This window comes from Aricia agestis, chromosome 3 (genome assembly GCF_905147365.1).
Source record: "Aricia agestis chromosome 3, ilAriAges1.1, whole genome shotgun sequence".
Lineage (NCBI taxonomy): Eukaryota > Metazoa > Arthropoda > Insecta > Lepidoptera > Lycaenidae > Aricia > Aricia agestis.
The window spans coordinates 11,560,678-11,575,490 of record NC_056408.1 but is presented as its reverse complement, the minus strand read 5'-3'; the positions used below and the strand labels follow the sequence as shown (position 1 = coordinate 11,575,490).

At 37.8% G+C, this 14,813-nt stretch overlaps 1 protein-coding gene across 2 annotated transcripts; it reads right to left on the bottom strand.

The window, feature by feature from the left end:
* Window positions 1-399: 399 nt before the first annotated feature.
* On the bottom strand, window positions 400-11,060 carry LOC121740488 (tetraspanin-5). 2 transcript variants are annotated; one of them, XM_042133188.1, is made up of 9 exons: window positions 10,829-11,060; window positions 10,170-10,290; window positions 9,700-9,773; window positions 8,445-8,519; window positions 7,941-8,039; window positions 6,932-7,111; window positions 5,826-5,939; window positions 3,080-3,196; window positions 400-728 (listed from the first exon to the last, which is right to left on the bottom strand). In XM_042133188.1, the coding sequence occupies exons 1-9, from the start codon at window positions 10,916-10,918 to the stop codon at window positions 660-662; spliced, it is 939 nt and encodes a 312-aa protein (XP_041989122.1). In that variant the 5' UTR covers window positions 10,919-11,060; the 3' UTR covers window positions 400-659. The 2 variants fall into 2 exon arrangements, with proteins under 2 accessions (XP_041989122.1, XP_041989121.1); XM_042133187.1 differs by lacking the exon at window positions 5,826-5,939.
* Between the last annotated feature and the right edge of the window lie 3,753 nt (window positions 11,061-14,813).

The window sequence follows — 14,813 nt, the reverse complement described above, 5'->3', positions numbered from 1 at the left end:
ATGTGGAAGCGCGATAAGAGACGAAGAGGGAATGCACACGTCAACGCGCGCTTTCATATTTCCATTGCAAAGATTTGTACTTAAACAATAGAACAATAGAGATGAATATGCTGTAGGCGAAAAAGTTTATGACGCGTCGCGTCGCTTCGACTCTGCGCCAGTGTTAGTTAAGCCTAAGGGACCTATCAGACAGACAGCGTTCACATAGAAACGGTCACTTCTGCGCACTTTGCTGTCACACAAAAGGCATTCTGACGCGGTCAGCCCTAGTAGACAAGTGGCAAGCGTTTATCGTAAACGCTAACAAAATGTATGCGATTTGACATAGTCATCGCTTCGCTAGCGAATACTAATGTCAAATCCCATACATTTTGTGGCGTTGGCGTTTACGATAATCGCTTGCCGCTTGTCTAGGCCCTCAGAACGCTACCTGTGTGAGTATATCTATGTAACTAATTTAACACAGAGATCGCAAAACCGACCGCTCTCTATCTGATAGGTCCCTTTAACATGAGTTTTCTCGCGAATAAAAATCTACTCTCTTACTAGGTACGGGCGGGCGTGGTGTGGCGACGAGTGATTGTCGCGGCGACGGCGGGGGACGGCGCGGGGCGGGGGCGTGACGTCACACGTCACACGGCCGCAGGAGAGGCTGACTGTCAGTGCCACTTGGACTTCTGCGCGAATATGTCTGCGCGGAGGTTCTGAGCGAAGCATATGCCTAGGATCTGCGGGGTTGAGAGTATAATGAGTATACAATATTGAGTTAGCATGAGAGTAATTGATTGAGGCATATGGCGGATGTCATTCGTTTTTATGTCAAGCTTAACCGATTGATTAAATAACATCGTCTTGGCTTAACCTTACTAAAGTATGGATGTCCGCTATCTGCATGAATCAATTTCTTTGATGGTTCAAATGTAAATTATGTTTTAAAATCAAGTAAATAGCAATCAACTACATTTATAATGTAAACAGCACACTAAATAACATTTTATGGACGGATAATAAACTTTTTTATGACCTCTTGATTTCATATCAAGAGGTCATAAAAAAGTTTATTATTTTAGTCCAAATTGGCCAACTGGTGTGTCATGTAGTATTGACGGAGATTAAACTAATACTTTCAGGCCCAATTTCACCAACGTCTATTAGTGTTAACAGCTTGTTAAAATGTCATGTCTTCTCTTTCATTCATATGAAAAACGAAAGAGGTAACATGGTACTAATTCGAGCATTATCTTTAACGTCGTTGGTGAAATTAGACCTTAGCTGTTTAAAATAGTTCTACACCACTTGCCAAGTTAGATTGTCATAATAATAGTAAAATGTGTACACCGTTTCAATTCATTTTGATAAAAATGTAAACAAAAAATGGACGAAATAAGGTCCCAGCCAGCCCTGGGTTCTAGTCGATACTTAGTCGCATTACATTCAACTTAGCACCGTTCTGTGCGCCGAGCATGCGCATAACGAGAAAATTTTGTCTACATATTTTCTCGATGTTTGATAGTTTGTCTCTTCATCTCTATTAACCCTAGCATGACATATATATTTTTTCTCGTGTAGATCTGTCGTCAAAATCTATTGACATAATGTCAAAAAATGATTAAGAAATTATGTCGATATCGACAATATAACTACACTCGAGAGTGAGATATCTCGTTGGACGCGCATGCTAGACGCATAGATCATAATGTTATACCTTTTTGGATAGCTGACAAAATGGAAATGTTTTTAAGCTTATCTGCAAACAGACTTCCATAGATTATTTTTAAGTATCGCTTAAAGAAAGACACATCTTAGGTTTTATTTTTGTTTGATTTTTCACTTTTCGTCGTATCCTACGAATAAGGGCGCTGTTGCAAAAACCCTACTTTACAGGAGAAGGTTTTTTGTGTTTATTTCAAAATATTGTTAGACAACTTTTAGAAATTAATTATGAAATTATCGCATAACTACGTAGCGGTTCCTATTAAATTTTGAATGAGACGTTTAATTTGATATTTCGGGTAGATTTGTCCCTTATTTCTTTTTTCGGCGGAGTAAAATAAGTCTCATCAGACACAAGTAACGTTATGCCTTTTTTGTGCGGATTCAACGGGGTTTTAAGAGCATTTGTATCTTTTTAGTGATCATAATCAAAGAATTTCCTTTTTAAAACCACATTGAAAAATCGGCCAAGTGCGAGTAGTACTCGCGCATGAAGGGTTCCGTACCATTATACAATAAAAATAGCCAAAAATGTGTGTTTCGTATGATTTTACCCCCGTAATTTTTTAATTTATTTTAATTTTGTCGTCAATTATTATCAAAGTATACCTAAATACAACGGAACATTCCAAAAGCAAATGTTGTTATTATTGACATGGAGCAAAAAAAATAGCAAAAAATCACGTTTGTTGTATGGGAGCCCACTTAAATATTTAATTTAATTTTTTTTTCAGTATTTATGGCATCCACAACCGACAAAAATGTTAATAAAATGCCAATTTATGTTATAGGTTTCATTTTCTACGCCACTCTACGCTAAAGCAGCGGTGGGATGGGCCAATGTCGGTAGAAAATGTGGCCATGACCGCGGTTGCTTGCGGCAAAGATCAGAAAGCCACCTTTAGATGCAAAAAATAAAGGATTTGTTATAAAGCACCGCAAGACCCTTGACACTTAGGGCCAACCCACACGTACCATAACCACACCACGTCGCAACGACAAAATGCCGTCAAGCAGTCGTTAAGTGTGAACGGTGTCGCTGCAGCTTTTTGTAGTTGCGTTGTGGTACCGACAAAATGTCGACGTGGTTGCGTTGTCGCCAGTAGTTGCGATGTGGTTACGTACGAAAGTCAATGAAACGGAGAGGGGAAAGAGCGCGGGCACACCGCGCGTTGTCATTGCATCGACGCAACGTTGTGGTTGCGATGTGGTCGGCCTAGTGTTCGCTTGTGGTTGCGATGTGGTCGGTATCACACAAGTCAATACGTCAAATCCCATATAATACTAAGCGCTCTGGGCCACGAGTATGTTTACATTTGACCAAAATAAATTGAAACGGAACACAGCTAGTGCGTCTACAACTTACTTGTGCAAAAGCGGTACAAACAGCGGACGTGGCTACTATCAACAGATTATGATCAAACCATTCCTCGGCGGCCTCTAAGCAGCCTTTGTCATAAATTATCTTAGCTTTCTCAAGGTTCTAAAACAAAAAAAAACAAATGAAACAACTACACTACGGTGCTATGACAAAATAAAACATAGATTAAATAAACACAGACGCTACACTTCCTATACACATTAATGGGGGAAGTCGTAGCCTACGCAGTTCTAACGTATCATGCTAAAGTCATAATGAAGATACTAGTTATTTTTCTGCCTTTTTCTGTAGTATTCGGGATATTAATCATATACAACCTTTAAACGTCATGTAGGTAGTACCTTCATTATAACTATAGTCTTCGCATTAATAATTCAACAGTGCAAAGTCAAAATGAATATTGGCTACAATTGGTGATAAGTACGGCAAAAGACGCTAACTATTATTTTTGACATTTGCACTGCCATCCCGCAAGTTTGAAAACGTTACACACCCTTCTATATCGACAGTGGCGCCGCGACAATGCAGTGACATAAAAGTATATCATTAACCGATTCGTGGCCACTGCCGCGCCCAGCGCGTCATATAAAAAGATTCAGTGAGGCCGATGACGCGCCAGGCGCGGCATACAAGGGTTGTTAAAAAAACACGTTAACACTAATTGATTATACTGTAATTACAATTCCTTAGTCTAAATGTGCATAAAGCACAACCAGTGGCCAATGCCGCACAACTGCTTGGCCTGTGGTAAGAATTCGTGAAAATGAAGGTGGCAACGAATCGGTTAAGCTGATCGCACATGTGTCCGCACTGTACGCGCCGCATTTCGTGACGTCATTTCATACAAAGAATTCTGGGATGCGTTTGACGGAAAAAAGGTGTCCAAATGCACCAGCCAGAGAACATTTACTTCAACAAGGATGATACAATCCTTCATAATATGAACAAGCATTAAGCGGCGCTTAGCGCTTAGCGATCGTCATTTTCCTTTCACTTGCCACTGTCACAGCGGCACTGTCGCACAACTCTCATGTACCATCGAGGAAATTGATTCCTAGGCAGTTGACAGACCAACGTCTTTTAGCCGGATCATGTCAATTCAATGTTAGCTGTGATCGGTCGGATGGGTTTGACATAACGCGACCAACCTACGTAGGTCTCCCATCTGCCTAACAATCAACTTCTCTGATAGTACCATCTAAGAAATTTATTCATAGGGAGATGGCGGACCTACGTCAATTGGACGAGTTATATCAATTCAATATTAACCCTAGAACCGTACCCTGGGGTACAAATTAAAAAATTAAAAAAAGTTTCGTTATATTTTTTTACTGTTCGACGGTTTGTTTCGCGCGTCCGTGTATTTACGTGGGACGGGGTGATGCGCTGATACCTCAGTCGGACGAAGTTCTTGCTTGCAAGTGGAAGCGGTACATTGCTTGTGGGGTAGTGCAGTACCCCAGGGTACTTTAAACGTAAGTATTATTGTTTGAACATTTTCATCGTTTTGTTGTTTTTTTTTTGTTATTTGTGGGCATGAATTTGATGAAACCGACATAAAATTTATCGAGATCGGTCAAGCAGTTTTTTTATTGTAAGTTTATTTATTTTTGATGGCATTAAAGGATTGTTTACACACTCCTAACTTATTTTCTTTTTTTCAGATAGCGTCTAGACGTAATTTGAGCGAAAATTAAATAGAGAATATTCGTCTGGAATCGGAAGATGGTGAAGATCTGTTTTTAGGTGAGGCATCTGATGAAGAGCTGGATAAAGTTATCCAAGATTTTCACGATGACATAATTTTTTCTCAGAGTCCTCACTCTTTAGAAGTAGAGTCACCTCCTGATTCAGACGAAGAAATAGAAGATAAGTATATTTGCAGTTCAGTTCTAATGCGTAACCAGTCACTGTCCTCAGCGTTCCAGATATTTTACGTGGTAGAGGTAGAAAAAAAACAGAAAAGCGGCGAAAAATGCGTATGGCATGGAAAGCTTTGTCATACTTATAGTGTGTCGCGCAAAACTCGCCGCTGGAGCCTCTGTGTGTTCTATGGAATACTAAATAATGTGGGGATCAATTCTATGATACTGTTACATTCTATTCAGATGCTGCTAATGAGCAATTTTTCAGGAATAGGCGCACTTGCCTGAAGACTCTCGCTTTGATCTCATAAAACCGCACCTAGATGACAGATTTCAATACCGAACTTTGCCAACGTCCCTACAAATAAGTATTGGTGATATACTGGGGAAGAAACGACCAACGCCTTCTATAGCTTCTCCTAATTTCAAATCTGGAAGGTGTTTTTTCTTCCCGAGGTCCAAAGACCGCAAATCACGTACGCAATGTGAGACGTGCAAAACTTTCATTTGTACTGTTCACCAGAACAAAAATGCAAAAAAATTTTTATAGTACCTAATTAATGCGATTTAATTATGTTTAGAAAGACTGAGGTTATTGTTAAAAAGTCTATGTAAGTTAATTTAATAATAAAATCTTTAATATCTTTTTAAAAATGTGTTATTATTGTTGGGGTGCACTAGTACCCCAGGGTACCGTTAGATAAAGTTTAAGATGGGTACGGTTCTAGGGTTAATCGTGATCTGTCGGTTGGGTTTGACATATCGCGACCAAGTTACGTAGGTCCGCCGTCTGCCTATGAATCAACTTCTCTGATGGATCAGCGTCATCAGTAGCTACACAGCGCCAGTGGTCTACAAGCGGTGACCTTGAGCGTGAGCGGGCCCATGACGGCGGCGGCGACGAGGGGGAAGTGCCGCTGCAGCCAGTCCTCGCCCGCCGCCAGGCACCCCCGCTCGTGGATCACGCGCTCGCTCGCCGGCTTCATTGTATTTTAATAAGATATCTATCTGACCCGGCAACGTTGTTTTGCCATATAAATAATTTCCAGTATCAATAGGTCACCGATTCAGGACCACCCCTCTCCCCTCGATGACTATATTTGCCTTTAATTATTTTCTTTTAGTATGCCGATTACTATTTGTGATGATTTCAGGCAGTGACAGCGCCTGTTCAACTAGTCTATAAGGCAAACTGCCACGAACCGCTAAAAAGTAACACAAAGTCCAAACATCCATACATACAAACCGTAAATTACATGATAGGAAACTATTCATTAAAAAAAATTGGTTGTCTGTAAAGTCGGTTTACGGACGGTAGTTTGACGTGACAACTTCAGACATTACAGTCGCTCGAGCCGATCATGCCTCTCTTTCGTTCGTGCTGCCTTCTCGCTTGCAGAATGCTACAATGAGCGTAACGGGACAATGACGTCATGTATTTCGTGCATGCAGCCCGTAGTATCGAGTTATTAGACGTTGTCACGTCGAAATAGGCCCACAGCAATACGTGGACAGTGCTCCCAAAATGATAATGCGCACAGGAATTTTCGTTACTTTTCGGCAACGGTCGTATTTTCCGAGCGTCGGAAGACGTCGCTGCAAGCGCTGTTTTAAAATTAACTTTAAAGAAAAACGCTTTGCAGTGACGTAGAAGCGCCTGACGTTGCTTGGACGTTACCATGGTAACGCCGCGATGGCTTCCCGTTGAGTTAGCGACAGCGGACAGCCACTGGCTATATGATACTATTTACTTCTATTTCCTTTCCTTTCCTAAGGTGCAAAATGCAAGTTTCATAGATTCGAGTGTTTTCGTGATTACGACGATTAGCGAAGTTTTCCATGCGCATTATTAATTTGGGAGTACTAGACTGTACTATGCTATCCGTATTAAAAGTTGTTTGATTTAATTTTGCATCAGATCATACTTAAATAGTATGTAGATTTAAAAGAACAAATAAAAACTTATACTCACATAAGTGCTCTTCCTGACGTCATACCCGCACTGCTTGTTGCGTATGATGTCCTGCGGCTTGTTGCGGCAGCAGCTGAAGGGGACGCCGCACGCCTCGCGCGACCCCACCGCGCCGCTCGAGCAGTTGAAGTAGATGTTGCGGTCCCAGTCCTCTGGGGACTCCACGCCGCAGCATTGCAGCTGGTAAATGTCGTAAAACACGTTGTGTTACACAAAATATAATAGTCAGGGTTCCATAGGACATTTTTTTTATTATCAAGCAAATTTTTTGTGAGTAGCTTCATTTTGATAAAACGAACAACAATTTTATCTGCGAAAAATCTCGAAAGTGGTAGCTAACAGAGATAGAAAGGATTTCATACTTTGATTTGATGGTCCTAAAATATGGATTGTTTTATTTGTCGGACAATGTTACTTTTAAATAATATAACTAATTACCTATCAATATACAAAAAATCTGCTGGTTAGGGTTCCGTTTTGGGTTCCGTAGTCAACCAAGTTTTGTTGATTACAGAACCCTAAAATGGAACCCTAACCAGCAGATTTTTTGTATATTGATATAGGTTAGTGGTTATAATATAATTTAAGAGAATAGCTTTGTCAAATTGTACAACCCAGGAAAACAATATTTAGAATTTCCGATTTTTTTCCTTCCTTTCCGTATAGAAACTTATACAGTAGTATAAATGAAATAAAATTATGAAAAATTTACTCTTCAAAATAATAATATTATGTCCTCTTCCCTGATTTTTAAAAACAATAATTGCAAAGAAGTTAGAAACAAAAAATGATATTATTGGTACTTTTAATCGCACAAAACCATCCAATTATTATACTATCGATAGCAAATGCATGATTTATATTCTTATCATGTTTTTAATATGTAAGTATAGCAAATTAATTTCTGAGAAAACCGTTACTAATTAAAAAAATCATATCGTTAAGAATGAAAATGGGTACTGTGTACATAACAAAGCATAACGAATATAGTACATAGAACTTGTCTCACCCAATCTTCTTGTATCCAATCAATCAAATTTTGCTGATCAGGATCATCCCTGTAGTAAGTGATGAAAGATTGAAAGCCGGTAGTTGCTTGTAGTTTTATCTGTAAATAGTTTTTTCTATTAACATTTTTGTATCAAAAAAACGTATTATATGTTTGTGTAAAAGGGGTAAAAGCCGCGCGCAACTATAAGTTCGTTCAGCTGTGTGCTTCCATGTTCGTCCGCATTCAATAAGTAATATTTACCAATTACGTTTCGGTGATCACTGATCTGACCAATAAGGCACTATCTTACGGCTAATTTACCAATGGCGTGTCTCCTTTAACGCGCCCACGCCCCGCTCGTTTCTCACTCCACTTTCCGATCAAAGAGACTTACAAATTGCGCACATTGCGCATTTTTGCAGAGCAATTCTAAAGTTACGCGCAGCCTATATATTAGGACTGAGTACATTCGAAAGTTATGTAGTTTTCAAGGCTTTATTATTTTGAATGTCAATCACTTACCCAGTCTTTAAAAACAAAGAATAGAATACCGGCAGTCATCTCAGCCAAAAGCAGCAACGCCAGGAACAATGCATACTGAAATATAGGACAAGCATATTATTTAACTTGCGCCAATATAGTTTTAACTTTAACGCCACAACTAAATGTCAATTATGTAAATTTTTGTTTCTTCTTGAGTCATATCACCAAAATGTTTAACACTACCAATAAGGTAAATTAAAGCACATAATATAAATGATGTAAGTCAAAAGGGAAGGCAACTCTATACATAGGTTTGTTTGTTAGGTTTGTTTGTTTGAACGCGCTAATCTCAGGAACTACAGGTCCGATTTGAAAAATTCTTTCAGTGTTAGATAGCCCATTTATCGAGGAAGGCTATTAGGCTATATTTTATCACGCTAAGACTAATATGAGCGAAGAAATAGAGGAAAATTTGGAAAAACGGGGGAAATTATTTGAAATTGTTTATTATCTTAAGAACTACTAGAGCAATTTTTATGTAATTTGGCAAACATAAAGAATAGACCACGTGAAGGGACATAGGCTATTTTTGCGGAAAAATGTACGTTTTCCGTGAAATTCCTAAATTACGCGGAAGACGCGCGGAACATCTTGTAAGTTATAACAAAATTAATGAATCCATAGTAATGATCATTTGAAATCTATAATAATAAAATTTAATGTGTTTTTCCATTTAATCATCATTTTTACTGTGGGCCAGGTGTCCGACCTTAGATGGCTCAGATAAAAAAAAATATAATAGCCCGGCCGCACATTGTCCGAATTCTGATCAGAAACAGTTGAATTTCGCCGGACTGCCACCCCGCACACTATCCGAAATAACCTTCCGGCGAGTTCGGGCTCACTCGGCTCAGTACAAAATGTAAGAGAGAGCACAGACGTTCAACTGTTTCTGATCAGAAATTTCGGACAATATGGCCGGGCTTAATTATGACTATACTCCACTCGGGCTAACTTGTCGCTAGCAGTCATTGACTCCCTGTCAAAAACTTGTCATTTTCCATATAAAACCACGATTGACAATATATGACACTTCATTGTCAATCGCGGTTTATAAGGAAAATGACAAGTTCTTGATAGGGAGTCAACGACCGCTAGCGACAAGTTAGCCCGAGTGGAGTATAACCTTCAATTTAATGAAGAGTTTGACAGATAATGTATGGCGCTTACATTTCAGTAATAATTAATGTTCCACTCTGAGTGTGGCAGAAAGACAAACAAAAGGAATACTTACACATGCTAAAAGACATGTATTCTCACGCAAGGCACCAACACAGCCAGTGAAGCCGATTATGAAGGTTATTGTACCTGTAACGAGATGAGTGCATGTAGAGATTAGTCAATTAACACAATTACTACACTCTGTTACATGTGCGTTACAAATGTGTGCAATTCCAACACAATAGTAGACTAAATTCTAAGTGATGTTGACCACATATTTTATAAAATGTACTGTTCTTTTTTTTTTTTTAATTTAACAAACCTCTGTATAGAAGCTATATTACTAATTTGTAAAATGCAGCTTATTACAAAATAAAATGGTGCATTGACTCACTTAACTTTCTCTCAGCTCAAGTTTTGTTCGTTAAATTGATTGTTTGAATTTTAATAAATAACAACCAAATAAATGTATTGTTTCTTCAAAAATAAATAAAATTGGCTTTGTAATTTACGATAGTAGATATGCCACAAAAAATATCTTACCGACACATATTAAAATAAATGCTGGATCCAGGGCAATGTTGGTTAGCCGAGAAAGATTGTTGAATGTGTCCTTCTCTGTCCATGCCCATATTCCTACAGCTAAGACTATAAGGCCTAAGAACTGAAACAATACCACAAAATCTTAAGCATCATATTTATAAAATACAAAGTTACACAATGTGTTACACAAGGTCAATACTGTTATTGTCAATGTTTTAAAAAAATGTTGCAGATTAACCTTTAATTATATATATTTTCTAGAATAAATTTTATCATTATGATATGAAATATTTTGTCCTCTGTAAAACAATATGAATCAACAAAATATTGTTTAGCATACGACAATACAATTAATCAATACATTCTACATGTCTATGAATAACTAGTATCCTTACAAAGTGAAAGTTGGAACAACTGTATTGGTTTTATTCAAAATTTAAGGTGTTTATGATTCAGAAATAAAAACATAAATAAACACTTCAAATAATTTAAATTTTGAAGACAAAGTAATAAATCAAATATGGGCAAACACAGCCTTGAAGAGATTACAAAGAAATAGACTATACTTTCCAATTAGACACACAGTAGTACTAATATATAAAATAACTTAAATACACATAAAATCAAGTATTATTTCGTTGACGAAATAGAATTCTTACCCAAAAGAGCACATTTACACCAAAAATCACATATTTTAGACAACAGCTGACTTCGGTCGTGTCACGTCGATATTTTCTTATATTAGGCATCGTGTATGATTATCACCACATATTTAGCCCTTAACTCTAGTCAGTTTCAAAAGTTTAGGACAAGATTAAATAAAACAATTTAATAACATTACACATAATAATTCTAACGGGAAATATGAACAAAAGCAACAACAATTTTTTAGGTCAAAGTTCAAACTCAAATGTCAGCGTGACAGTTGACAAGTGACAAGATGGAGAATAATGACGTTTTATTTTTTATCTTCTTCCTCTTCATCTTGTCTTCCTTTTCTCAAATGATATTTATCAAAACGTTTTCTTTTTTTTTTTTATTTGATTGTCAAGCAGTTTTCATTTTAGTCGCTAGATGGCGTAGGGGTAGACAACTATCGGTTAGGCTTAGTCGATAATATGTACTTTTTATAACCATCAATATTCTGATTGACGACAATCAGATTGATGGCTCAGATTAATGAAAAACTGATCGTGTAACCTACATCTATTGAAATGTATAAACACATACAAGTCTGAATACAAGCACTCTCGTTCGAGCGCAAATATCGACTGAATAGGGACGCACCGTACACGGCACCGTGACACGGTGCGGCGCCGTACCGTATCATGGTGGCAGCGTCGAGCCGTAACACGGTGCCGGCGCCGCGCCGTGTCTAATGGGGACGCAGCCTAACGTGTTTGTGCTGCAGTGGAAACGTTGACCCACGTAGTCAAAGAAATAAATTACTCGTAGTGCACGTTCACGCGTGTGCGTGGCCGTGCGCGTGCGCATGGCACAGCGTGCGCCGCGGTGGAATGGAGCCTAGTTTATGCTAATGGAAACTAGAATTAACACGTTCGCTGCTATATAAGGCTTAAACACTCGATGCATGTACTCGCGCTCTGTGCGGAGGCGAGAAACGATGAAGTTCCCCTGGTGCGGGGGCTGTAAAATGAGTGTTTTTGTATGTTCAAATGAGACAAGACGTATAGGTTTGAGTTTAGGACTTTAAGGGCTACTCGATAAAGCATTAAAATCGTGATGAGGTCTGCCGGCCTGATAACGCACTGATTCATCTTTTTTTCCATTCCTTGCGGGTAACGGGCCGAAAGGTCCGTCATACATCACAGGGTCACTCCACCCTTTCCCGCACTGGTATAGGTGATTGAATTGTTTACTTCATATTAGTGTTGTGACACAAAACATTTGCACAGTCGTTTGTTTGCGTTTTGAGATTTAGTTATTGGTGGTAAATCATTAATAATGCCTCGGCCAAATAAACAATGTAGAAAAATGCTTGAATAATCGTTTCAGCAAGAAAGAAATCGTGAAAGTGAACGTTCTGATATAAATATGGTCCGATACCTTACTAGGCCAATAAGCCCCATACCGCCGCGCCGCGGCGTATAGTTTAAATATAACCAATAACCATAGCTGGGCACCGTTAATCAAATTAATAGTTAACTTCGTTAATCGTTAATCCGTTAATATGTGTAATATGGCCTTGTTTTAACTTATATCATTACGTTGGTGTACAAACAAAACCTGGTTTAACAGGTTAGGGACAAAGCAAAATACTTTATTATATTTTTATTAATTAATTATTAGTTAAAAAATATATATAAAAAAAGAGTGCAGTGTAATTTAGTTAGGTAGAATACATTCTACCTAACTAAATTACACTGCACTCTTTTTTATCAACATGCAAATGATCACTAACAGTAATTTATAATAACAATAAATAAATCACTCTTCACTCTATAAGCACCGGTGCTGAGCAATGAAATGGTAAAACGAAACAAATCTCTTCTCTCTCGCACGCGCCTGAAAATGTATCCATATCTGGGAGCACGGCAGTGCTACAGCCGAGCTTTTTAGCAAAGGCCGTAGCATACTTTTCTCGAAGCGGTTTGCGGCTATTTCGCACCCCCTTCATCTTCGATGTTAACAAAGCTAGGGATTTATAATTTCAGTGACTAGGAGCAAGTATTAAAACTAGCTTAACCTCCAAATTACATAACATTTCGATAAATAGTTTAATAGTTACGGATGATCAAAGTTACTACATTTTGTCACTCGCTGACTGACAGATCATCAAAATTCTAAGGTACTTCTAGCAGACTTAGAACCTTCAAATTTGGCAACAAGGTAGGTCGTTATCCACAATGAAAGGAAAAATTATTAAACTGGCCAAGTGCGAGTCGGACTGGCGTACATAGGGTTTCGTACCGTAAATTTGTATGGGAGCCCCCGTTAAATCACTAGTTTATGTACTTTCTATTACTTATTATCAAAGTTGAAATACAATTAAGTATTTTTAAAATTTTCAAAAACCTTTCTTTTACCATTATGGATATAGAGTAAAAAAGTGCAAAAAAACGTGTTTGTTGTATTAATCATTTATTTTATTTTAGTTGGACTATTAGTTTTTATAGCGACAACAAAAGTACATAATTTGTAAAAAATTAAAATATCTAGCTATAGCGTTTCTCTAGATCTAGCCTCGTGACACACGGACGGACGACAGACAGACAGCGAAGTCTAGACTCATTAGGAATAGGCTCCCGTTTTCATCCTTTGGGCAAGGAAATCTAAAAACTGAAAAGTATAATATAACTTTATTAAATAAAAGAAAAGATTTTTATGCGTGTGGCTTAGCAAGAACATTAAAAATGAGTTTCGACTTCATAATAATAATTGTATGTACAAAAGGAAAAATAGTGTTAACAAAGTTAACAATGAAACAATGATAATTAAATTCGATTAAAATATAAATGAAATCAGAACTGCGAATTACGATGTACACTCCATACTCGCTCGATTGATGGTGTAGCACTCTCTTTATATCGCGGTATCGCTTGTTTGCGGAGTATAATTATTATGGTTTAAAAAAATCCGGGATAGGTCGTAATACTCAATCGAAAGTAACATCGGTGCACGAATAACCTCCTGAAAGTTCAAAAGTTGTTGGGCTATCGTCATAGAATTTGTACTTTGTAGAAGTACCTACCTGTTATTATCAATTAATTTTACGACCTAGAATATTATATACCTAGAGAATCTCTACTCTGTTCTTAGCTTAGCGCCCATTCTCTATCTCTAGTAGAGATAGAGAATGGGCGCTAAGCTAAGTACAGAAAAGTTTTAACGTGACCTGAAAAGGAAAGAAACCTTAAAAAAAGAAATGAAATCCCACCAAAACAACTTATTTTGTAATTTAAATCAACATTCAGTGAATTTATCAATAGTTTTCTTTATTTTATAATTATTATAGTGGCTTGGCAATGAGCACTAGAGAAATAATCTGCGACTGATTTGATTTATTGGGTACCATCATCCACATGCGTCGTTATATAGTACATACTAAAAAAACACTTTACGCTTGCCGTTTGTGTACGTATGAACTACCCCAAATATGAAGTTTTATATTTGTTTTTCTTGTGCTCATTGCCGAGCCTCTATAATAATTATAAAAATATAGAAAAATATTGATAAATTCACTGAATGTTGATTTAAATTAGAAAATAAGTTGAAGGCTTGGCTTGAATGTGATCTGAAAACTTTTTACGATAGATATATTGCATGGCCATGCAATATTTTGCTTGGCTCCTTTTTACATTTAATGTTTTGGTGGGATAGTATTGTTTTTGATTCACTCGTTGCTGCCGTGTCGCCGCGCCGCGCTGCCAGCGGCCCGGCACTTGTCGTTTCATACTGTCTGAACCTGTTTTCCGCACCGCGCCGCGGTGCCGTGCCGGTAAATAGTAGGCATTGGATTAACGATTAACGAACTTCTGCATATTAACGGAAGTTAACGAGTCCATTTATATTTTTAAAAGATAACTTAAAAGTTAATCCGTTAATCAAAATGGTAACTTCGTTAATTAACGATTAACGGATTAACGAATTAATGCCCAGCTATGAATATAACGCTAATCGGCC